The sequence below is a fragment of the Rhea pennata genome, chromosome 2 (genome assembly GCF_028389875.1).
Source record: "Rhea pennata isolate bPtePen1 chromosome 2, bPtePen1.pri, whole genome shotgun sequence".
NCBI lineage: Eukaryota > Metazoa > Chordata > Aves > Rheiformes > Rheidae > Rhea > Rhea pennata.
Window position 1 is genome coordinate 19,531,555 of NC_084664.1, and position 23,813 is coordinate 19,555,367.

Here is a 23,813-nt window from a genome sequence, read left to right on the forward strand (position 1 = left end):
TACAGAGAAAGTCTGCTTTTCACCTTGCTTTAAGAGTTTATCTTGAAGTTACAAAAAGCAAAGAACAGATTATTTTTTCTACTGTGTTGAAACAAAATGCATTTTTCTACAAACTTCTATCATAAACAAATGTGTTTGGATAGTTGCTGAGTTACAGGTAAGATTGATTCAGTTGGTTTCCAATGGATTTTGCTCAGGGTCCTTTTAATTTTTGCTGTTGTTGTTGTTGTTCCCAAGTACTTTTTTTAAGTAAATGAACTAAGGGTATTTGGAGATGAAACATTTGACTTTTTAAAATACCCAGCATCGGTTAGACTTTTCAGCCATTTTATTGTACATGTGATGTTATGCTCCTGTTGCAGTGTTGAAGATATGGATACATAAAGTTTATCTTTCTCAATACCTACCTTTTAAATAGCAAGCCATACACATAACTCAAAGTACTTTTTCTTCTGAAAGAATAAAATGTTTTCTGCCTTTTAAATGAGTTATATACAACACCTTTCCCCATGTCTGCAAGATGATACAAACACACACTCCGCGCACACACACACATATGTGCATGCACACACACACACACACACACTGCAGTTATAGTCTGGAAACTACAGAATAAAGTGGTATACACTTTCCCAGTGCATTATGAAAAGGGTTATGATGGTAGGAATGGAGAAAGGTTAGGGGAAAAAGTAAGAATATTTTCCTCACATGTAATACAAAAATGGTTGAAAGAATGTCCTCACTCTGTTTTTTTTTTTTTCGTTGTGAGAATAGATAAGCATCAAGTGGAGAGGAACTCAAACCTCAAATTTCCGCAGGAAAAACCATTGCATGTCAACCCAAATGCATGGATACCTTAAGGGCAAGTGGTGGCTGAACAAAGTTGTTGATATGGCGTGCTAAGGAAATTTTAATTTTAGCAAATGTTTTTAATTGTCAGGCTGAATAAGAAAATTTTCCGCCATTGTGATAATCTAGTTTCTTTTCTACTCCATTCCAAACTATGAAAATATAACTGTAGCTGCAGTAAAAAATCAGAGCTGACAGCTGTTCCTTTTTGAAGGGCTATTGCTTCTATTATTTTAGCAACATCATTGGCACAGCTTGTAACATGTCATCAGTGTTTCTAAGATAAGCATCAATCTTCTGTTTTTCAGGGTTTTACAGTATGGCCTGCCAAATTACTATTGCTCCAGGCTGAAAATTTCAGTGTTTCTTATCCAAAGGACAATTTTTAAATCATTGTGGTATTCTGAAATATAGCAGCCAAAACACAAAATTACAAATTAGTGGTTTGAACACCATTCATACACTTCTTTAACTCCAAAGTGCGTTTTTAATTAAAACTCAAGTTTGAAGTCAATAATTCATAACATCTAGAAGAGATTTAGATGAATAGGGACATCAGATTTCTTTTGTTTGGATGGGTAAAGTTTTCAGAGTATAAATCATCCTTAATATATGATGATAACTTAAAATAATTATTACAGGTAATAAAGGGCTGCTAGCAGAGTTCTTGGGCAAAAAAAAAGTGTATTGAGAATTGTACTGTATTTTTTGTGTGGCAAGGTGTTACATTGTGAACATGAACCTCTAGAATTATCTTGTGCCTGTATCTAACATGAACATACAGAAAGATATTTACACATTTGTTTTTTTTCACTTTGAAGTAAGCAATAGACTGTCATAGACAAGATTTGAAGAATAACCTTACATTAAGAGTAACCTTGAGAAGACTTTTTTTACTTGTGTGAAGCTTGGTCAGTATAATAAACGTACTATTTACATGAGTGCAATAGCAGGGGGCTGAATTTGATGACTTGGGAGGTTTTTTCCAGCCCTGTATTTCTGCAGCTTGCGTGAATGTGTGCTCAGCATGCAGACGTGTTCCCATTCTTTTGACTACGTGAGGATAATTATGTAAAGTAGATACGTGGAGATGTTCTTAGTACTAAGTCATTCAGTGCTGCAGCTACTTTTTTTTTTAAAGATTTCTTTTTTGAAAAATTAGATTAGAGAAAGTAGCACGTAATCGTGAACCCAGGCATTAGCATAAGCATATCTTCTTTCCAAATCACGTCTTTTAGATTCTGGAGGTGTTTTACTATTGGAAAACCTGGATCAGCTTGTACTTCAGCTTTTACTTGATCTGCTTGTACTTTATTACTTGTGTAATAAAAAGTCGCTTTTACAGGATAAGTACTTTGACCTTTGTGCTATTCTATGAGATAGCAAAGTTAATTCCATATTGTTTATTTTTGATTGAACAATTCAGTTTTGGTTTATTGGTTATTTCTAGCCCTCTTGCTGCACAGATGACATTGTATAGATAACATTTTTAAAAATTTTTTCACCTTCCTGACAGAGTATTAAGAAAAGTGAAGTTTCCTGAATAAGTAGATCTATATAGGCAGAACTGTGTTTACCTTAAAGTCAGCTTCTTTTGAAGTTTCTCAGAAGTGAAGAGCCTCTGAGATAGACCTTTCATGACTTCTTTGCACATGCCTGTGGGTGTGTGAAGGTCTTTTTCCTACCTCCAGTAGTATCCTGTCTGTCTAGTCTTTCTTCCTTCACTCTTCCTAGTGGTGCCTCTTCTCTCTCTTTCTTGTGCCCTCTGTCCCCCTGCTCTGCTCTCCTTTGCTGCATTTGTGCCTGTGCCTCAGCTGCTTTTGCTGATCCCTCACGTCCTGCCATCATCAGCGTGGTGTTGAAGGATGGAAGATCTGTTCCCTATGGCTGTACCATAAGGGAAACCCTCTGCGCAAGGAGTTGGAGGAAGCCTGAACTGAGAGAGAGCAGGTGGTGTTAGATGTGGGACAAGGCTGAAAAGCCTTCACGTACTGTATTTAAGACTTTGGGACAAGGTAGTGTTGTGCGTTGTGATGGTGTAAAGCCTGTTGTGGCATCATGTGGTGTGAAGTGTTTGGGTAGGCCAAGGATACAGCCTGCAAGATGCTGGAGGTGAGGCAGTGCATCTGATAGGAAGCTTAATGCAGGCTCTGTTGGTGTTACTGGAATATCCTGTCAGTACTTCAGTAAAGAAAACATTTTGGTCTCTTTGAGGAAAGTGTGGCAATTTTTTGCTTTCTCTTCTGCTGTAAGCAAGTGAAACTGCAATATAAGATTCAGATTCATTCTTAAATTGCACCACAAAAGTGAACTGTGTTTATGAGAGAATTACTGAAGGAAAAGAGAAGCAACGGATAGAAGATTTTGTTTTCTGTTTTTTGCATTTTTTTTATAATGAATGATAGGTAGCTTCCATCCCAGGATCTGGAAACCTTCAGATCTGTGTCTCCTTTCAGTGAAAATAACTTTAATAAGTTTAATAACTTTAATAAGTTTAATAACTATTTAGTACTTTGGACTTTGAAGTCAGAATTTCCCATTAGCTTCCTATAGAAGGCTGATCTGTTTACAAAGTTTGAGTAATTCAGTGTTGTAATTCCACAAGATCGATGAGTAACCAAAATTGCATGAAGTGTTGTACAGGCATCTTTGAACACATACCTAATCTAAGAATTCAGTCTGCGTTTCTGAAAGCCAGCAAATAAAGTACAATTAATCTCTTCAGCGTATGTAGCTTGGAAAGCTTATATGTGGATTGATTTTTCTGTGTGTGTAAGTGCATGCTATTTCAAAGTTAGTTCTTCATATCAAAAGCAATTTAAAACTATTTTGAATGTTCATTTCTGTTCATTATTAATTTTTTATTATTTAAATCTTTAGATAATAGTCCTCGATTAAATTACAGACTTGCTGAATTAGGCTTTGTAGCCATATGTTCACATTGTCTGTTTAAATTGAACTGTTTAATTACTGATTTAAATGGCAATGTGATCTACAATACACTGACAAATTAAGTACAGTTCCTTCTTGCAGTCTGAGGTGTTGCGATACTGCTTGCAAGGCTGCCAAGTCCTAGGGGGATAGACCTGAAAGCTGACCCCAGCCTTGGAAGGATGGGCTTCCTAGCCACTTCCTATCAGCAGCGGAGAAAGAAGAGACATTGTAAATCCCCAAGGGGCCACTGGGGAAAATCACCTCTCTCTCTGTTGATGATAAAGGGAACCTAAGAAGACTAACTCCTCCGGATTGAATATAGTCTGCACATTCATTCTCAGTGATTATATAGCATGGTTCAGTTAACTAAACCATTTTCCTAAGAAGTTATGCAATCACAACAACTTGGCTAAACGAGGAACTCTTAACAGAGCTCATATGCAGGAAAGACTTACGCAGAAGCGGGAAGGGAGCATAGACTACAAAGGAAGAAAATAGAAACATTGCCCAGGCATGCAGGGATGATGTTAGGAAAGCCAAAGCTCAACTTGAGTTCTAACTGGCAGGGGCAGCAAGAAGTGCCTCTGCCACTTTGGTAACAGTGAAAGAATAAACATGGAAAACCTGTGCCTGCTGCTGAATGCCGTGAGTGATTTAGTGATGGTGCATGCAGATAAGGCCGCCTTTGCCTCAGTCTTCACCAGCAAGGTCTCCTAGGTCTTTGTATTTACAAACAGCTTTAAGGAGGAGAGAGACTGCCAGTAGTGAATGGGGTTTGGATCAGAGATCTCCTGGGAAGCTCAACCCATGCGAGTCCTTCAGACTCAATGAAATACATCTGATAGTGCTGGGAGAGCTGACCGATATCATTGCAAGGACACTCTCTGTCATCTTTGAAAGGTCATGAAGATTTGGGGGAGGTCCCTGGTAACTGGAGAAAGGCAGGTTGGGTACCCACCTTCAAAAAGGACAAAGAGGACAATCCAGGGAATGCAGGCCAATCAGCTTCATTTCAGTCCTCAGGAAAATAATGGAGCAAGTCCTCTTGGAGCTTATTTCTGGGATTATGAAGGAGAAGGTAATTGGGAAGAGCCAGAGTGGATTTAGCAAGGGTTAATTGTACTTAATGAACCTGATTGCCTTTTATAAGGAGATGACTAGATCTAGGTTGAGGAGAGAATGGTAGGTGTCACCTACCTTGACTTCAGCAAGACTTTTGACGTGGTCTGTCATAGCAACCTTGCTGTTACAGTCTAGACCAGTGTACTGCTGGAGGGGTGGAAAAACTGGGTGGGCAGATATAAAGGGTAGTGGCTAATGGTGCAATATACTGCTTGGAGGCTGATTACCATTAGGATTCTTCAGGGTCCATCTTGTTTAGTATCTTTATTGCTGACCTGGAGAGGAGACGGAGTCCATTCTCATCGGGTTTGCAGATAACACGAAACTAAGGGATACAGTCTCTACACTTGAGTGCAGGGCTGCTATTGAAGGGACTTAAGCTAGAGGAATGGTCTGGCAGGAACATCCTGAAATTCAGCAAGAACAAATGTTGAGTTTTGCCCCTGGGATAAGCTAGTCTCCTGCAGTGGTACGGGCTGGTGGCTGACTGGCTGGATGGCAGCTCTGCTGGAAAGGGCCTGGAAGTCCATGTGGGCAGGAGACTAACGTGAGTTCACCTAGCAGTGATGGAGACTAACGTGATGCTGGGCTGTGTTAGAAAGAGCATAGCCAGGATTTTGAGGGAAGAAGTTGTTCACCTTTACTTGGCATTTGTAAAACTGTAGCTGGAATTTCTTTGGGTTTTAGCTAGCAAATCAGCTAATGCAGGTTATGATTATAGTTGGAGTTGTGTTGCCTGCTTATTGAAAGCTTTCTATATGTCTTCTAAAATATTTTTATGCTGAAAGGCTCCTTCTAAAAATTACTAGTTTTTACAGTATACCAGTTGTGTAATTGTGTACTTGTGTTCACACATGCATGAAAGCAGCATCACGCCTGTCACCAGAGATGCTCTTTCACTGTCTGGAGTTCTTGCTGCCTCATGTTCCCATGGTCTGTCTCTTGATCACTTTGCAGACAATAAAGCAGAACAAATTGTATTTGTATCCTTTTTGCAAAGGGAAGCAGCTTAGAGAAGTCCTGAAAGCTGTGACCTTTTTTTGTTTGTTTGTTTTTGTTTTTTTGTTAAAAGCAGGTAGAGGGGTACCGATAACCATTGAGATTACTAATTGAAAGAGCATTATTTTGGGGACCTCATTTGTTCTGTGTGCTTCACTGCATTTCATATACTGCCATTTCTGTTGCTCAGTGGGCAGAATATATCCTAGTGCGTACTCTACAAGGAATTTAGTGGTACAAATACACAGATTAATCAAGGAAACTGAAAAGGAAGAAACATATCCCAAGCACTTAGGAGAAAAGTCAAAATTCAGAGGATATATATAGTCTTTCTGTTGGACAACATCTGTGGAGTTTGCCAGTGCATTGAATTAATAAGCAGTAATTCATATGCTGTATGTTGTAGCTTGTTCTGTAATGTTTTTACATGAGTTAAAGATTGTCTTTGGCTAATTTTCCATCTCTTTATTGATTGAACAGATTGAACAGAATTATTTTCCTTCTGTGCCAATGTCATTTGCAGTTTCTTTAAAGCTTGCGTATTTCTAAAACAACTTTAACTTTGATTCATTTGGGGATTAGCATCAAGTAGCATCACTTCATTGCTTCTGACAACTTGCAGCACATGATTAGCCTGGCTGTTCCTCACTCACCTTTGGTTAGGTTCCCAAGCAGAGTGGTACATACTCAATATTTTTAGGAATAGAATAAAATAATTACCAGGATATTATGTTAATAACAATATATAATACAGCAAGAGAGCCCCTTGCAGAAGGATTTTTTGCACTACAGATTCTGTAATCCTAAAATACCTTCCTCTGCCCCGAAAAAACTGCTAGCGGTCGGCCCTGAGCATGTTTTTAAAACAAATAACAACATTCATTGTTGGATGAACTGAACTTCTTTTGTTGTAAATACTTGTATGTATGTATTTAAATTTTTTGACTTTTTTCCTTGTTGTTTCATACAGCAGGTTTTAAAGTCTCATAAGCGGGACTTTTAGGACTTAGAGAAAGTACATCTTAATAATTTAACAAGAGGTGCACCAACAGTTGAACAATTATTGCTGCTTTTAAGAATTTATGAGGAGTTTATTTGTCTTCAGCCTATTACTTGGATTTAAGTAGCATATGCTGTGGGAAATTATGTATATTGCCCAACACTTTTGTATTCATAGCTCAAGCAGATTTATTTTAAATGCTTGCATTTTTGTAACCTTTCAGAGTAAAGTCTGACATTCTGAGTTAAGTCTGTAGCATAAATAAGTTAAAGCTGAGAACTTCCAGTTTACATACTATAAACTAATTAAACCATCATAAAATTGTTCAGTAAGTGGAAATACTCATTAGTCAACATTAGTGTACTTCTCTCAGGATTTGCTGTAGGGAAGCTGAGCAAATGAAAAAGAAAATAGGACAGTGAGTAATTCTGGTTTCAAAAATGGAAATATAACTGAGATTTTTCCTGTCCCCTGACTGCAATATAGAAGAAATCTGTAAATGCTTCTAATCTGTCTCTGTGGATGCAAGTAAAATTTAGACATTATTTAAACAAACTGTAGTATCAAGGCTTTGTTACAAATTCTTTTGCTTTCTCTTCACTGATGTTTTTTAGTTTGCAACTAGTTTCTTAGTTTTTTTGATAGTTTTTTTAATTAAGTTAACCACTCCAGTAACAGCCCTCTGCTTTGTCTGCTAAACCTTTCTGAGCTTTATTCAATTCTATCATCTTGTTTTAAATTTACATTGCCAAATTTTGATGGTACAAGCTCTGCCTTTAACAGAACTGTTAGCGACTGTTTGAAAAGCACAATGCAGCACATGCAGTTGTGTTCGTACAAAGCGAAGAATAAACCTCTGTTTGTGAATGTTCACTGATTTCAATAGGCTTTTCAGAAGCTCTGCATATTACAATTCTTAGCACCTAGAATACATACATATTCATTAAAGCAGTACCGTTTGGCCTCTGCTCGTGACTTGATTCTCTCCACCCCCTCTTCTACCGTAGTATGAAGTAGAATTATTTTTCTAATACTACTAGTGTACTTGAGAAAATGTCAGAAGCTCTTTTCTCAAAATTGTCGACCATAAACCTTTCAGCTTTTTCTGTCTTGTAAGAAACGTGTTAAAAACTAGAAGTATTTAAAGCTTCCTGGAATCTTTCATGATGACCCTTGTGACTGTTGAGACTGTGAGGTGCTGGACATGTATGGCATGCAATCGTTTGTATGAAAAATTAGTGGAAGAAATAATTGGTATGTAGTAGTGCTATCTTTCAAATATATGAATACTTGCTTCTTTATTTGAATTTGTGGGGATTTGAGAGAGTGGATGCTAGATACCTGTTTCAAATGCTGGGGTTTTTTTCTTTTCCTTTTCTTTTCCTCTTTTATTATTTGAACACTTTTAAATTGAATGATTTCAGAACATCTGAATGTGCCTGTTTTATTGCAGGAAATTGTACTTAATCTGTCTCTTGAGTTTAGACTTACTGATATAACAAGAGTTCTTTACATGTGCACATATAAACATACCATCTATTTGAACATCATGCTGCAAGAATTTAGAAAGTTATTCTAGTTTTATTCATGCACTGCAAAATCTGTAATCAGGTATGACCTTTGTCTTTATCCCTAATGCTTTATCCCTAATGTACAATTAACATCCTTACAAAATGAAACAGGTTCTTTTTTTTTTTTTTTTTTTTTTTTAGTATTTTTTACAGTGTGAATTAATTGGACCCTTGATGTTTGTTTGAAAGACTAGCTGTTTAAGATAATTAATCTGATATCCCAGTAATGAGAAGTCCAGACAGCTACTTAATTTGAGCATTTAATTAACACATTTAACATGCTAATATGTTGCATATTACATTTGTAGATGAGCCGACTAGCCCTAGTATTGACCATGATATTGCACACATTCCTGCTTCTGCTGTTATTTCTGCATCTGCCTCTCAAGCACCCACTATAACAACTGTTCCTCCTAGTCCTGCATCTCCAATTCCTTTACTTCGACGACAGCTTTCACATGATCATGGTAAGTATTAATTTCATTTTTTTCCACGCAATGTTTTTCTTTTTCTAAAAAAAAAGTTACCTTCTCTGGAGAACAGGTGTGAAAATTATAGTCTTCTCTGCAATTTATTTTAAGCTATGAGATGTTATTCAGGTTAATATATATCTGATAATTTTGGTATGTTTGTAGAATCCATCAGGCCTAGTGTCCTGGATAGCCAGCCTGCCACAAAAACTGAGAGATCAAAGTCATATGATGAAGGATTGGATGACTATAGAGAAGAAGGAAAATCGTAAGTTCAGAAAAAATACCTATTAATTTGCAGATATATTTTGGAAGTATGTAAAAGGTTATTTTAATATCTATTTTTTCTCCCAACAGATCCATTAAGCATGTATCTAGTTTAAAGGGGATCAAGGTAGGTAAATATTTTTAAGAATTATGGATGTTACTGTGACATATTGTATGAACTTTAAGTGCTGTGTTGACACACATGGATTTTATTGCTACCCATCAGGTGATTATTTGTAATTAATTTTGATTGATTTTGAAACTTAATTTAGTTTTGATTTGGGTTTATTTCTTTTCCCTAGCTGGTGCCATATGTATCACATAAGAAAACATGATCTGATGGTTTCAAAGCTTACCACATGGTCCTTGATTTTCATTTTCTTCAGTTCCTGTAAATAAAGCATATTTATGATGAGCTTTCATAAGACAAGAACTTAGTAATGAGAGTCTAAGATTCCTGCAATGTCCTAAAATATTGTTGGGATGTGTAAAGTCATTTTACTTTGTGGAAACTTTAGAAATCGTATTTTCCAAGGAGGTTCTGTGAGGGGATTTTCCCTGAAGGAGGTGTCAGCTTTTAAAATGAGAAGCATCTAGAATGTAGAGGCATACTGTGGGGTTCCTTCTGTGACTTTTTTTTGTTTGTTTTTTAAGGTCCCCGACAGTCAAAAATCATCAGAGGACTCTGGTTCCCGAAAAGATTCTTCTTCAGAAGTCTTTGGTGATGCCTCCAAGGAAGGATGGCTCCATTTTCGTCAGCTTGTCACAGACAAAGGAAAGGTACCTGTTTCATAATGTCCACCCAAGATTAAAGTGGTGGAAAATTAAGAATATGATATTTGAAAGCATAGGAAAGAAATCTTCCTGTTTTAAAAAAATTTTTTTTATAATTAAAATATTGGAGGTACAAGCTTCCATAAGACTGACGATGTTTTAGACCTAGCTGTTAGAAGACTGACATGGGCAATTTCCTCAGCTTCTTTCTAGAGACTTTTCTGAACTGCTTTAATTTCACATTTCAAAATATCTGTGAAGTAAACTCATTTCTAAGGACTAATTAGGTAGAAAGATGCAATCCCGTGAAAAACAGTCTGTTTTCCTCTTTGTCAATAATGAGAAAAGCTCTGATATTAATGAATGTTATAGAATTGTTGAGTTCAGGTTAACCTTCTGCATATTCACAGACTAAGACTTAAGGAAAATCAAGGGTCCAAAATTGCCTTGTTGTATGGGTGGGTATAAGTCTGACTGAATTCAAGTTTAAAAGGCTTGGACAAGAGCCCACTTTTTTTTTTTTTCCTGTATATATTTATTCTAATGCTTCTGTGAAATTATATACTTATTGGCATTCTCTATTTCTTGCTACTCTCCTGTGTCCACACATACTTAGGTGTGATCTGGGTGGGCAGGCTGCTGAGGAACTCGCTCCTTTAACTGAGAGCTATTAGTGAATCCCACTTTTTGTATAGTCTTTCTGAAAGATAGTATTTCTGTTCTGAAAGTTTGGGAGATGGTTTTTTAACTGACAAATGATTGTAACAAGTAACTAATCTCATAAATTGGTTTGTAATTTTTCAGCGAGTTGGTGGGAGCATTCGGCCGTGGAAACAATTGTATGTTGTTCTTCGAGGTCATTCGCTTTATTTGTACAAGGATAAAAAGGAACAAATGACCCCATCTGAAGAAGAACAACCTATCAGCATCAATGCTTGTTTGATAGACATCTCATACTGTGAAACCAAGAGGAAGAACGTATTCAGACTCACCACATCAGACTGCGAGTATCTGTTTCAAGCTGAGGACAGAGATAATATGTTAGCATGGATTAAAGCAATACAAGACAACAGCAACTTAAATGATGAGGTAATCGTAGAATATATAATACAGAAGGCATTGTTACTGTCTTTTAAATTAAAATCTGATTCTATTTTCTCTTAATTAATACTTCATCAAAAGAAATTTTTAATTAAGCAATAGATCAAAATATGTGCAGGTATATGAGGTAAAATATAGAGGAAAATGAAGTGAAAGACAAGGTAGCTGAATAAATACTTTGAATTTTAAAAAGCTTGACATCTTGATAATCAGATAACACACTTCTAAAATAAAATGAATTAATGTTGTTGCTGACTTGTCTACAACTATGCTTGGCACTAAATTGATTTGTTAAAATTACCTAATTGCATCAGAAACAGTTTGTTCTGTCTTCAGACTCTGCTTGCAAAGTCAAGTACACAGTGGCATAATGTGATTCTCAGTCACTAAAGTAAAACTCAGAAGAGTTAAAATTGTGGTGAATGCCCATTTATATGAATTAAATGTGAATGCCAGTTACAAGAAGGAAACGTATTACTGTGCATAACATGTCACTACCTGTACAGTTAAGTCTCAGTATGTCTTCGATGCATTCACGTTTCAAAGATGAGCAACAGAAGAGTACATTCATGTCTGTGGTCATGCCCAACTGCTCAGATTTGAAATAATTAGTCAAAGGAAAGTGAATTGTTAAATATTTTTAGTCAAGTAGTTGAAAGTACATTGAACTTAAGGCTGTTTCAGCTGTATGTATAGTGATAATTAGTTATGGGAATACTGTGTGAACATATGATTAGATTTTTCAGAGCAGTATTGGCATGCTGACTTACATGTTTTCTATTTAAACTTGCTTTCAGTGTAACAAGATTTAGTCAGATCTTCATTGCTTTGAAGAGAATCTAAACAGTAGTATTTAGTTTGTAACTACTCACAGGAATAGTTTTCATTTTTAAATACTATATCCTTGTAGTTCCCAGGGACTGTCCGTTAGATTTTAACTGTACTGAAATGCTAACTTTTGATATGTTGTTTGTCAAGGGGAAAAGTTAATTATTTTATTTTCAAAACAATGATCGTAAAGTAGATCTCAATTCATTTTATAGGATACTGGTGTTACTAGTAGAGATCTAATTAGTCGAAGGATTAAAGAATACAGTACGATGATGAGGTAGGTGAATTATTTGTTGCCAGCAGTTTTTGTACACTTGTTACTTATCTTCTTGTAACTGAAATAATATTTCATTTCAGTTCTTCAAGCAGCAAAACAGAGCCATCTCCCAAAACTCCTCGTCAGAGTCTAAGTATCAGACAGACTCTGCTTGGAGCTAAAACAGAGCAGAGGACCCAGAGTCCACATTCTCCCAAGGATGAATCTGAAAGAAAGCTTCTCACTAAAGGTTTGTGTGCTGTGTGTATTTCTTGAGTTCCCTATAGCCCCATATAAGCCCACTGAAGTGCCTTATCTGGATTCTTCAAGCTATTGAATATACTGGTGCAAAAAACTATTAAATAATTTATTTAAGCTGCAGCTGTAATCACTCAGTTTTTGCAGCTCCTTTACTTAGATGTTACCTTTGATATACTTCAGGTCTTCTCAGATCATTGTGTGCTTTATTCCATTTGTCTCTCAGAAAGGTTTTGGCTTTTGTCATACAGTTTCATGTAGTATTAACAGCAGGAAACTACTGCTGTTAAGCTTCTCATGACCAAGGTTTGGAAATAAATAGGTAAATTATTTTAAATATGCTGTTAAGCAAACAAAATAAAGTTTTCCGATGAAGTCTTTTATAATTTGAGAAGAAAAATTTTTTGCTCTTTAGCTTTTAAAAGGCAGAAGCGAAAATGTATTATTTTTTCCAGCACGCGATAGTGCCTGCTGAGTTTTAGAATACATGAGCCTTAATGTCTGATGAGCTGGGACTGCAAACTTTAATCAGTAACTGAACTCCATCAGATAAAGTCATAAGCTGATTTTTTTCAGAGAATGTGTAAGTTTATGGTGCACATGATCAGACTGCTTATAAAGGTATTACATACAAATTCAGACAACTGGCTGAACAACTACTTTTGAGCTGTTCAGTCTTGAATTTAAGCTATGTGTGAGTTCTGCTCTGTTACCAACAAACATACTTTTACTCTTGCTGTGCTACAAATTATGTAACTAAATTGCAGTGTTGATTAAAAGGAGTTGTTAATTAAATCTCAAATGTACTGAAAGAACATTTCTAGAAATATTTTGAATAAGAAGGCAGTACTGTATTAGGAGATTTATAATGAATGGGAACTATAATTTGTTATATGAATTATGAAGTAGAGGTAAATAGAGAAACTGATTTTTATCTGATTTTGGATAAATGTTTTTAGAAGTTTGAATTGTGTTTGGAATGATATAGAAGCGACTGAAATCTGTTACTGCAATACTAAGTAGGTGCCCATAATGTAATGTTTTGATGTGATTGTATTATTTCATAGCTAGTATGACTGTTCTGTGCAGCACTCTGTAATTCAGTGGCAGCTTAATCTTACTTCCTTTAATGCTGCTAATTTGCATTTTTTTTAATATAATGTATATATTTTTCGTCTTTGAAAGATTAAACTCTGCAATACCATCTAAATACTGCTTTAACTCTGTAATTTGGATATGTCCAAACATATTTTTGAATTACATGGAAGAAAAGTATGTTTAAGACAGTAGACAAGCATTTAGTGTGTTACCAACTCAGAAAGCTTGGCCAATAAAAGAGATAAAAATGCAGTAGGTTATTTTATCTTCTTAAACTTATTACCTCTATTCACAATAGTTTTTGTTACTTAAATTCTCTTATATTTCTTTGCCAATTCCTTGTTTGGTATGTACTAACAACAAAAAGATGAGACAAGCCCACCAAAAGACAAAGGAACATGGAGAAAAGGCATTCCAAGCATTATGAGAAAGACATTTGAAAAGAAGCCATCTGCTGTGGGAACGTTTGGTGTTAGACTTGATGACTGTCCTCCAGCTCATACCAACAAAGTATGAAAGGAAAATTTTTCTTTCCTTTATGATTTTTAAATAGTTTTTGCATTAATTACTTAAAAAAATACATATATGTATAACTTTTTTCCTTCAGTATATTCCGTTGATTGTTGATATATGCTGCAAACTAGTTGAAGAGAGAGGTCTTGAGTACACAGGTATTTACAGAGTTCCTGGAAATAATGCTGCCATCTCAAGTATGCAAGAAGAGCTCAACAAGGGAATGACTGACATTGATGTTCATGATGATGTAAGTCTTTGATCACAGCATTTCCATTTTGGACTCCCCAAAACTTCTGGTTATGTTATGATTATAGAAATATAAAGCATGTCTGTCCCTTTCTTCTAAATGTGTAGAAATGGCGAGACTTGAATGTAATAAGCAGTTTGCTGAAATCCTTCTTCAGAAAGCTCCCAGAACCCCTTTTTACCAATGGTAAGTTGTTTCCATTATGATTTTGCCTTCAGGAACTGTTGTTGAACTTGATCTTGTATCTTTAAGATGATTCGACAAAAAATGTCCAGTAAAATCAATGGAATTGTATGATATGTCCTCTTTCTTTCTTAAAGAACAGTTTGGGGAAAGGATAGTGTAGTGGTAATCACATCTGCTTTACACACTGAAGGTCCTGGGTTCAAGCCCCAGTGGAACCAGCACCAGGAAATTTTTAGGAGGTTGGACTAGAGATCTCCAGAGGTCCCTTCCAACCTTACTGATTCTGTGATTTCTGTGAGTCATGTTGATTATAGAAGTTAAGAATGAGACTTATAAATTTCTGTAATTATGAAGAAATTACAAATTATACAGCTTAATATTCCATTCACTCTGGCAAGCTAAAAAAAAAAAACTAATTTTTTTTTCATTTTGTTATGTACCTGTTATTATTTCTGGAGGAAGTTAAAAAAAAATAAATAAAGGTTATGGGTAATAACTTTGATTATAGGATGTAATCAGATCCATATAAATTACTTCCTTAAAACTCCCCTAGAAGTATCAGTAGACAAATTAGCAAAGGCAGAATTTGATTTGTAGGAGTAAAATTTCTTAAAGCATGTTTCTATAGCATTAGTTTTCATATTTACTATTGGATAGCTAGGTACAACTATTTCATTCAGTAAGCAGTCGATAATACCAGTTTTTGGAGTTGGAATAGGATGATTTTTCTTCACCAAGATTAAAAAAAATACAACAAAAGATTTTTTTTTTTAACTTACAATATATTAAACCTGTTTTTTCTTCTGCCATCTTACTGCATTGCATACAGGTATCATGGGTTAATTATGACTTTTAGAGGTCATATGTATGTGTTAATTTAACTTCTGCTTTTTTAACAGACAAATATGCAGATTTCATAGATGCTAATAGAAAGGAAGATCCTGTTGAACGTCTCAAAACACTGAAGAGACTGGTAAGCTGACATCAGGTGTACTGTAGGTGCAGCACAAAATTAACATTAAATTTTTAATATTCTGAATAGTTATTGTTTGTTTCAGATTCATGATTTACCTGAACATCATTATGAAACTCTCAAGTTTCTTTCTGCACACCTGAAGACAGTAGCAGAGAATTCAGAAAAGAACAAGGTATCAGAAACAAAAATGCAATGTATTGTGCTTTGCTTCATTCATTAAACAAATTTTTTTTATGTAGGGTCATTTCTAGTGAACAAGCCCATATTTTATTATTGAATATGAAATTAAGGCCTTTGTTATGTTGAGAAGATCTTTGAATTGGACTAAGGATTCCTTCAAAATATGTACTAGTTCAATGTGAATGAAGTTGGAGTTTATTTAAAGTAGTGCTACTTCTTGTGGGAATAACCGCTTGTCTCCTAAATTTGTCCTAAGTCTGTAGATTTTGTGTAATCCAACTAGAAAGTGACATGAGTGTGCCTGGGCAGAGATTTTGAATAGTTTAAGCAAAAGATTAATATACTGCAGATTTTTTGTGTAAGGCCTAGAGGAATGCTATGCATATTGTCTATTAATACTTGGCTTTGAAGATGAAAAGAAGTAGGTGTCTGGTAAAACCCTTGTAAAAATTTAATTGGTTCTTTATTGTCAGAGCTCTGTAAAATATTGTATCAGTTCTAACTTTTACTGGATTTTAGAATCTTGCAGAGTAAAAGTTGTGGATAAAATTTAGGCAAGTGTCTATATCTTGTTTACAAAGGCTAAATCACATCAGCTTTGTGTGAGGCCTGGGTTCCTGGACACTTCAGTGATTTTTTCTTAAGAACATGTCTTGCTGTAATTACTCGAATGTTTAATGACCCAATAAATGCTGCTGGCTTAAAGATAGATAGTTATGGTGTAAAGGGTAGGGATCTTTTAATTAACACCCCTACGGATAGCCTTTTGTTGTTTCCATGGGGTGGGGAAGGAGTCTGAGTTATTTTACACCAACTGCTTCTTCCTTGCTTAGCTGTTACTTACAGTGAATGCAAATACTATCCTTTTTTTCAGAGTAGAGTAGGTGAACTCAAACTACATAGTATTGGTGTGACTACGAATATGCAGTGATAGAGGAAGAAGTTGATGTGATTGATGCTTAATAGTTGAACCTATAGCAAACTTCAAGTCTTTAATCATTTAAAAGATGGGAAAATGTCTTTGTTCAAATGACCATTACAGGTTCCTACATCAGTTGTGCAAATAATAACCTCTAGCTAATACTTTTAAAATTTTTATTTAGTTTTACAAATAATTGCATTCTGAGTGTGATTATAGTCTACATTCTAATGGAATGATAGTACATGCCATTTTTAAGTGCAACATCTAAAGCAAACCTTTAGCATTTAATGTATTCAGTGTACTGTATAAATATTGTTTAAATAGCATTAATAGTGTAGAATATATAAGTATAGATGAGTGAGGTTGTATTTTAATTGTCTGACTTGCCCAAAACCACAGTCCAAGTCAGAGAGAGGATTAGGGCTGGGGATATTCTGCTTTACAATTTTGTTCTAATAAGAGCAAGGCCCTTATCTGCTGTTTATTACTGGTCTATTCCATGTCACAACAGGAAGAGTAAACTGTAAGTCAAATAAGTAAGCAGAAATAGAAGATAAAAGTGTTTTGCTGCTTCCTTCTTGAAGTTTTGTCAGAGATGTAGTTCAGAAAATAAATAAAGTGGATGATTAATGTGGTTGATGTGACTGGATAACTCTTGAGTCTATCTTGTGAATAGATTTGTAGCGTCTATGATGTTGATTGCTGCCGCCTCCTCCAAAGTAAATGTGAGCTGAATGAGCTCTTTGTCAGTAGACAAAATAGTGTTTGATAAGTAGCTCAGTTTTTTCATGTGTCATGTAAACATCTTCAGATTAAAACCCGGGAAACTTCCAGTGCCTTTTTTTGAAGTGTCTTAAAACATCACTGTTTCTAAATAAAACAAAAATAAGAGTCTCTTCATCAAAGGAAAAAAAAAAAACTCCCACTCAAAAGTATGCAGAATATGTGTGAGTTCTTTAGTCTAGACTTTTCTGTGCTTGCTGAGCTATTTACTTAAAATGGTTCAATGAACATTTAATTTTGAACTGCAGAAAAGTTGCATGCATTTATTTCTGTTGTGTATAAAGGAGTTGTGATGTAGTGTAACATCTTACTAATCGGTACTGTGTTTTTAAAAACCTTTTTTTTGTTCTTATTTTAAAAAGTTCACAAATATTAATGGTGTTATATTAATGTATTGTACTTTCTTATTGTAAATGTGAGGTGTGCTAAACTTTCATTTCTTAGATGGAGCCTAGAAACCTGGCAATAGTATTTGGTCCAACGCTTGTGAGGACATCTGATGATAACATGACACACATGGTTACGCACATGCCAGATCAATACAAAATTGTAGAAACACTAATTCAAAAAGTAAGTGGATGCATTTCATTTTTTAAAAATAAGATCATGCACAGACAGACCAGCTTTCTCTTATTGAGCCAGTTTTGCTCTGGTATTTGTCCTTCAAATTCAAGGATACCATTTTTACTGATGTCCATGTTTGATTGTTCCACATTTGGGGTTTGCATTTCCTGTGGGGTTTTCACCTTTTTTATTTTAAATTGTAGCATGACTGGTTTTTCACAGAAGATGATGCTGAAGAACCTCTTGTAAGTATTGCGGCGTAAATATTTGCGTTCTAATTATCTTAGTTTAGAAGCTGCTTCTGCTATTTCTAGAATGTCTTTATATTTCTTGTTACATCACTGTATGGTTTGCTCTTCAGAAGCACCTTTTTAGCTCTCCAGTCCTTGCAGTAATGAACTTTTAAAAAGGCCATGCATTTGTTTTAAAAACATAAAGCAATATGGAAAAATTAGAACTCACGAGGCAAGTGTGTCCTCAGGTGAATAATGCAATTTTCTAAATGCTGTTGAATCATGATGAGTTATTTGTGAAACGATGATGAAGAGATCTTTGTTTATTAACTATAGACAGCAGTTCAGGAGGAAAACACTGTAGAATCTCAGCCAGTGCCAAACATAGATCATTTACTCACCAACATTGGAAGGACGGGAGTATCTCCTGGAGACGTATCAGGTAACTCTTGCCTGGACAGCGTCAGTCCGTAGGCTAGAATAACCTACTCTGTTAACTCACTGTAACTTTCTATTTCTACTTTATTTTACTAATAAATTGCTTTTCTCTTTTCTAAAAGATCGTTAATAATCTTCAAAAATTTGAATTGTTGACAATTATGCATGATATAAATTGGAAAACTCTGTTATCTAGCAGGAATATAATCACTGAAAGATGAAGTTCGCACATACTATTTTATTTATTCACAGTAACCCATCCAATCATCATCGTGAGGTGAAGCAGATATGCTGCTATAAAGTGGTTTGTTGTGATGGCAGAAAGATTGATCTTCGGTGTTCTAATATTGCTCCTTCCCAGTGTTAGGAATGCAAAAAAAAAAAAAAGGAGGGGAAAAAAAGAAAAATGTTTTCTTGTCAAGTGGTGGACACTTTAATAAATAGATTGCAGTATGTCTGTACTAAAGCTGATTTCCTTCTGTTTATGAACGCCATCCTCTTTTGTGGCTAAGGACAAGCGCTGCAGGCTCTTTTTTGGTGACTTTTTCCCCCCTTCCCTTCACTCTACTGTTGCACTAACCCAGCATGTTGTATCCTACAAATGTTATCCCTTCGTCTCTAGCTTGTATTTCAGTTTTCAAAGGGTTGTTCAGCACTTACTGAAACAGTCACTTTATACGGATGTTGTAACAGGCGAAGTGGGAGGAGTCTATCACACGGTGATGTCATTAGTGGATTCTGTGATGTCACTGATGGACAGCTGGAACTGTAGGAAGAAGGAGGACTGTTGCCCACACTGTAGCTGCCTTGTCTGCAGAAACCCCCGTTTCTTGTAAATGGAAAAAGTTGATCTGTGCTGTAAATTTTCTTTTAAGAGTATTTTAAACAGATCAATGCTACTTTTTAAAAGTTTTTCTGCTGTTTCTTGTTATCTCTGAAGCAGACCCTGAGGAGAAATAGCATGGTATGGTCTACCAGTCTTTCTAGTCATAAAGCATTAGCCATGTGTCGGAAAGGGGTGTGGCAGGGGGCTCAGCTCGCGCTTTCCGGGGAGAAAGTCCCTAGCGTTGGAAAACATCCAAGTTCATATTTTCTAGTCACTGTGCTAGCCCCTTCCTACCCCCTTTGTAACTGTATAATCTTGGGTTTTGCGAGACAGTGAAACTATGGTGTCCATTTTTCATTTCATAATAGCGCTTGTTATGGAGAAGTACAAAACTGGTAGCTGCTGAAATCTAGCTATTTTAAAAAGAAAATTTTACCTATACATAGTAAGAGGCGAAGAGAGATGTAAATTTGGGGTTTAACACACCAAATATAACTTAATTCTTTCAGACAACTCAAGTTTCACAAAAAGAATATTAACTACAGAACCACGATTTGTACTTAGGCAGCCAACAATACTAAGACATTCAATTTTGCTTTGCGTATCCTGAATCTCAGGAGAGTACACAGTACAATCCTGAAAAGGTCTCTCAGCTGCGGTTTTGCAGGAGCTGTATTCTTAAAACATTGAATAAACATTAGTTGTTTTTTTTTTATTTATTTATTTAGAAGAAAGGGCTCCTTTGCCATTCCTATCATTGAGCTGGTTCTGCCTACAATTCACAGCATCCTTTCATGGCGGTGGCTTTCTGTGGTGCAGCTTGCATCTTTGTGAGCTCTGACTATCCACTCTGTTCTGGTTTTTATTTGCTTCACATTTTGTTCTGTGCTTGTCTTTTTCCATAAGTCCAGCATTGTCTGTAGCAAAAAAAAAAAAAAAAAAAAAAAAAAAAAAAATTGCACAGAACTAAGCAGAATTTTTTTTAATTTTTCCACAGATTCAGCTACTAGTGACTCAGCAAAATCTAAGGTAAATCATCTTATGAAATTATATAGTAATAAACATTTGAAATCTGTTAGATATTTACTTGCTTTATTAAACTAATTGCTTATATGTGAAGGTAATGTAGAGCTACGTAGAATTTTTTTGAATAGGAGGAAATACTGTTTTCTCATCAATTAATTTTGAAGTGCTACCCTGAAAAAATTTCACTAGTTTGCAGTTTGTTCCATCTTCTAGGGCAGTCAGCTGCAGACGTAGAAACAGCTGTGTTCCAAACTCTTGTATTTGTGAACCCTTTATCTCCTTTTTGACCCTTATGTAGCAGAGGTAAATGTATATAGTATGTTCATCTTTATTGTTGGCATACTACTTACTCCTAGACGGTATTTTTTATCTTCTTATTTCATTGGATAAGGTATATGTAGAATTTAGCTTTTTCTTTTCAGAAGGTCCTCCTCCTCTTACAGAAAACCAAACCATGTGGTTGAAGACTGCCATGCTAAATCTCATTAGAAAGTACTACTGTGGTTGGAAGAATAGTCTGCTAGGCAGGGAATAAGGCTGGAACTTGGACAATAATAGTTCAATCCTTGATTTAACAACAGATTTCTCATTCGACCCACAGACAGATCTTCCAGTCTCTTTGGCTGTGGTTGAACAGTCATTAATATTGGATGGATGTCTGTAGTGCTGGGTGGTCTGGCAGCACACAGTTGATCTTGGTCAGCTACGAGCATGTGATACAGCTTTATGCTGTATCCGAGTTTGTATGAAGTCCTATGCTCAGCTCATCCTCCTGGTTTGTTGTGAAATGCTGGCCCAGTGGCTTTACTGAGAATATTTGTTGGTGGCTCAGCCACTGCCTTGAAAAAGCCCTTCTTCTGGGGCAAGGTGTCACTTTGCCTCGGTCATAATGCTGTGTTATTTGCAGCTTACCCCTCACTAAGCACCTTTTGTAAGTAGCGTAGGGCAAGAGCATCAGTTGGACTGTGGTCACAAGCCTGCAAGCAGCAGTACAGATGCATGCAGGTTTCATCTGGCAGCAACCTTGATTCCTGCTCAGCCTGGATCACTTGCAACAAGATAGGCTCCAAGTAGAGTTCCAGCTGGCTGTGTTGCTGAATATCCTTCCTAGCGAGAAGGATATGATCATACTTGTTCCCATTCCCATGAAGAAATTTCAGCTAGCTACATTGCTACATATCCTTTCTGGTGAGAAGGATATGATTGTACCTGTTCCCATTCCCATGCAAAAATATCCTGAGTTTGCCCATCTTTTATGGGGACAGTAACTAACTCAGGAGTGCCTTTAAGTGGTAACCGGCTGTCCCTGAGCGTAAGTGGCTTTGTTGTTCATCAGTTTAAGATTGGCATTTGTCAGCTAGCACAAGAATTTGGGAGATGTCTTCTACCATTCAGAAGGTTGTTTTTGCATGCTGCTAGGCAGTTACTGTGCAAGCGATCATCGCAGGCTGCGCAGATGCTTGTTTCCATCAGGGTATCAGAGCTCTCAACAAGATTTAAGTGTTTCTTGTGTCTGGTTTCTCCTGGTCTCTACCAGCTCTGCATCAAGAGCATAGAGCATTTGTCTGTCATGTAGCAGGATGTTATGGTTATCCATGAACACTTTTCCTACTGTTACTTTGCTAGAAATCTTCTGCAACTCTTCCTGATCCATATTCATGTAAACAAATTAGAACAGCTTTGCTGCTGGGTCTGTCCTGCTCAATATAGCCATTGTATTATTTTTCTTTCTGTTTAATGCTGGTTCGTGAAGTCATATACTGAGAATTTTGATCGTTTCCAGAACCTTTTAAATTAATTTGTGAAAAGCTATTGAATCAGGAGGAAATATGCACTTAGCCTCATCACCAAGAAAACGTTATTAAAAAAAAAAAACACTGTTTACTCTTTTTGTTCTATTCTTTACTTTGTATGGCACTACTGCATTTAAGCTGCAGTAGTAGGCATCCCAACAGCAGAGTTCACTCTAACTGCAATTCTGTATTTATGGAGCATGGAAGCACCTTCTTGGAAAAGAGCCCAATAATTAGATGATGATTAGGGTGAATTAACTTTCCCTTTGTCCTTAATATTATTCTCTGACAGGGTATCTAATACATAGATAGTGTGGTGGTTATCACATCTGCTTTACATGCTGAAGGTCCTGAGTTCAAGCCCCAGTAGAACCAGCACCAGGAAATCTTTGGGAGGTTGGACTAGATGATCTCCAGAGGTTCCTTCCAGCCTTACTGATTCTGTGATTATCTGTGATACTTTCAGTAATCATGTCCCTGTTGTTTTGTTAAAACTGTTATCATGATGGCAGTCCTTCCTCACTTTTCCTCTCCCTCCTGAAATGTTGCATAGTAACAAATGATTGGAATTTCAAAGACTTCCTGAGCACAGCCCCTTCACTGCTGGTCTGGCTCTTCCTTTCCTCAGGTCAGAGAGAGAGCCTAGATGTCTGAACACTGACTTAGATTCAGTTAGCTGAAACCTAAGCTGCTGCTGTTGATCCATAGAGCAAATGCAAGTTTCAGTCCTGCTGTGTTAAAGGTCCCCTTCTGTAAGCACCCCCCCCTTTCTGTTCATAACATTGCTGTTTTCTTTTCTCGAATGTCTGTAAGGTGCAAAGAGCACTGGTCAGTGGTCAAAGACAGGGTAGTCCCTGCCCCAGTCCTCCCATTCTGAAAAATAGCAAAGGGGTAGAAAGCAGGAAAGCACAGAGGTGGCCAGGTGACAGTGTTGTCAGGGTAGTGAGAATATTTTTAATGAAATTTCCAAAATGGAATCATTGAGCTTTTCCATTTTTTGCTTCTGTGTTACTCCAAGGTCAGACTTCTTTTCACTTTAGAAGTAATCTGTTTATTTCTGTGTATTTTCTGTACTTACAGCTAAATTGGGGTTTTGTATAGCTTTGACTGTATTAATAGTATTGAATTGAGTATGGCTTTCAAACTCATACAACCTGAAGGATGAAAAACAGCAAAAAAATTTTGCTAGAGAAGCTATCCTTCTCACACGGGTAAGAGGAGGGATCAAAGCTGCACTCTCAGGACCTCGTCTGTCCAGCAGTTTCCATTACAAACTGATCTCGAAAAGGTCGTCTTGCTTTAAAGCAGTCTGCCTTATAAATCAGTCAAAGCCAAATATCTGCATGAAAAAAAAATCTTTGTCAGATTGGAAGGACTCAGATAAAAAGTGGAAGCCTCAGGATGCAGATTGGCTAGTAAGGCAATTTAATGTAGACTACAGAAAGAACATGGAAATATTTCCTGAATAAAGGCATCATTCTTCTCTGGATATGTATTTAAAAAGTCTCAGACTAATGACTGTTTCTTTGCAACTTCTAATCAAGGCCCCTCTCCCCTTCCCCCACTCCCCCTTTTTCTTCTTTTTTTCTTTTT

At 36.3% G+C, this 23,813-nt stretch overlaps 2 protein-coding genes across 4 annotated transcripts in view; one reads left to right on the top strand and one right to left on the bottom strand.

Moving 5' to 3' along the window:
- ARHGAP21 (Rho GTPase activating protein 21) overlaps positions 1–23,813 on the top strand; it is a 119,251-nt gene that overhangs the window by 92,822 nt on the left and 2,616 nt on the right. For 2 of the 3 annotated variants that reach the window (XM_062569013.1, XM_062569015.1), the window contains exons 8-23: positions 8,784–8,942; positions 9,111–9,213; positions 9,303–9,339; positions 9,867–9,992; positions 10,791–11,075; positions 12,131–12,195; positions 12,276–12,424; positions 13,898–14,040; positions 14,138–14,293; positions 14,401–14,479; positions 15,379–15,452; positions 15,538–15,627; positions 17,785–17,910; positions 18,108–18,149; positions 18,474–18,579; positions 20,399–20,430. In XM_062569013.1, coding sequence (XP_062424997.1) covers positions 8,784–8,942; positions 9,111–9,213; positions 9,303–9,339; positions 9,867–9,992; positions 10,791–11,075; positions 12,131–12,195; positions 12,276–12,424; positions 13,898–14,040; positions 14,138–14,293; positions 14,401–14,479; positions 15,379–15,452; positions 15,538–15,627; positions 17,785–17,910; positions 18,108–18,149; positions 18,474–18,579; positions 20,399–20,430 — 1,772 coding nt within the window. The remainder of the gene's footprint in view (positions 1–8,783; positions 8,943–9,110; positions 9,214–9,302; positions 9,340–9,866; positions 9,993–10,790; positions 11,076–12,130; positions 12,196–12,275; positions 12,425–13,897; positions 14,041–14,137; positions 14,294–14,400; positions 14,480–15,378; positions 15,453–15,537; positions 15,628–17,784; positions 17,911–18,107; positions 18,150–18,473; positions 18,580–20,398; positions 20,431–23,813) is intronic. The other variant, XM_062569014.1, reaches the window with a different exon arrangement.
- The window catches only part of KIAA1217 (KIAA1217 ortholog), a 359,020-nt gene continuing 355,374 nt past the window's right edge, over positions 20,168–23,813 (bottom strand). The window contains exon 20 of the mRNA XM_062569021.1: positions 20,168–20,318. Coding sequence (XP_062425005.1) covers positions 20,181–20,318 — 138 coding nt within the window. The 3' untranslated portion in view covers positions 20,168–20,180. The remainder of the gene's footprint in view (positions 20,319–23,813) is intronic.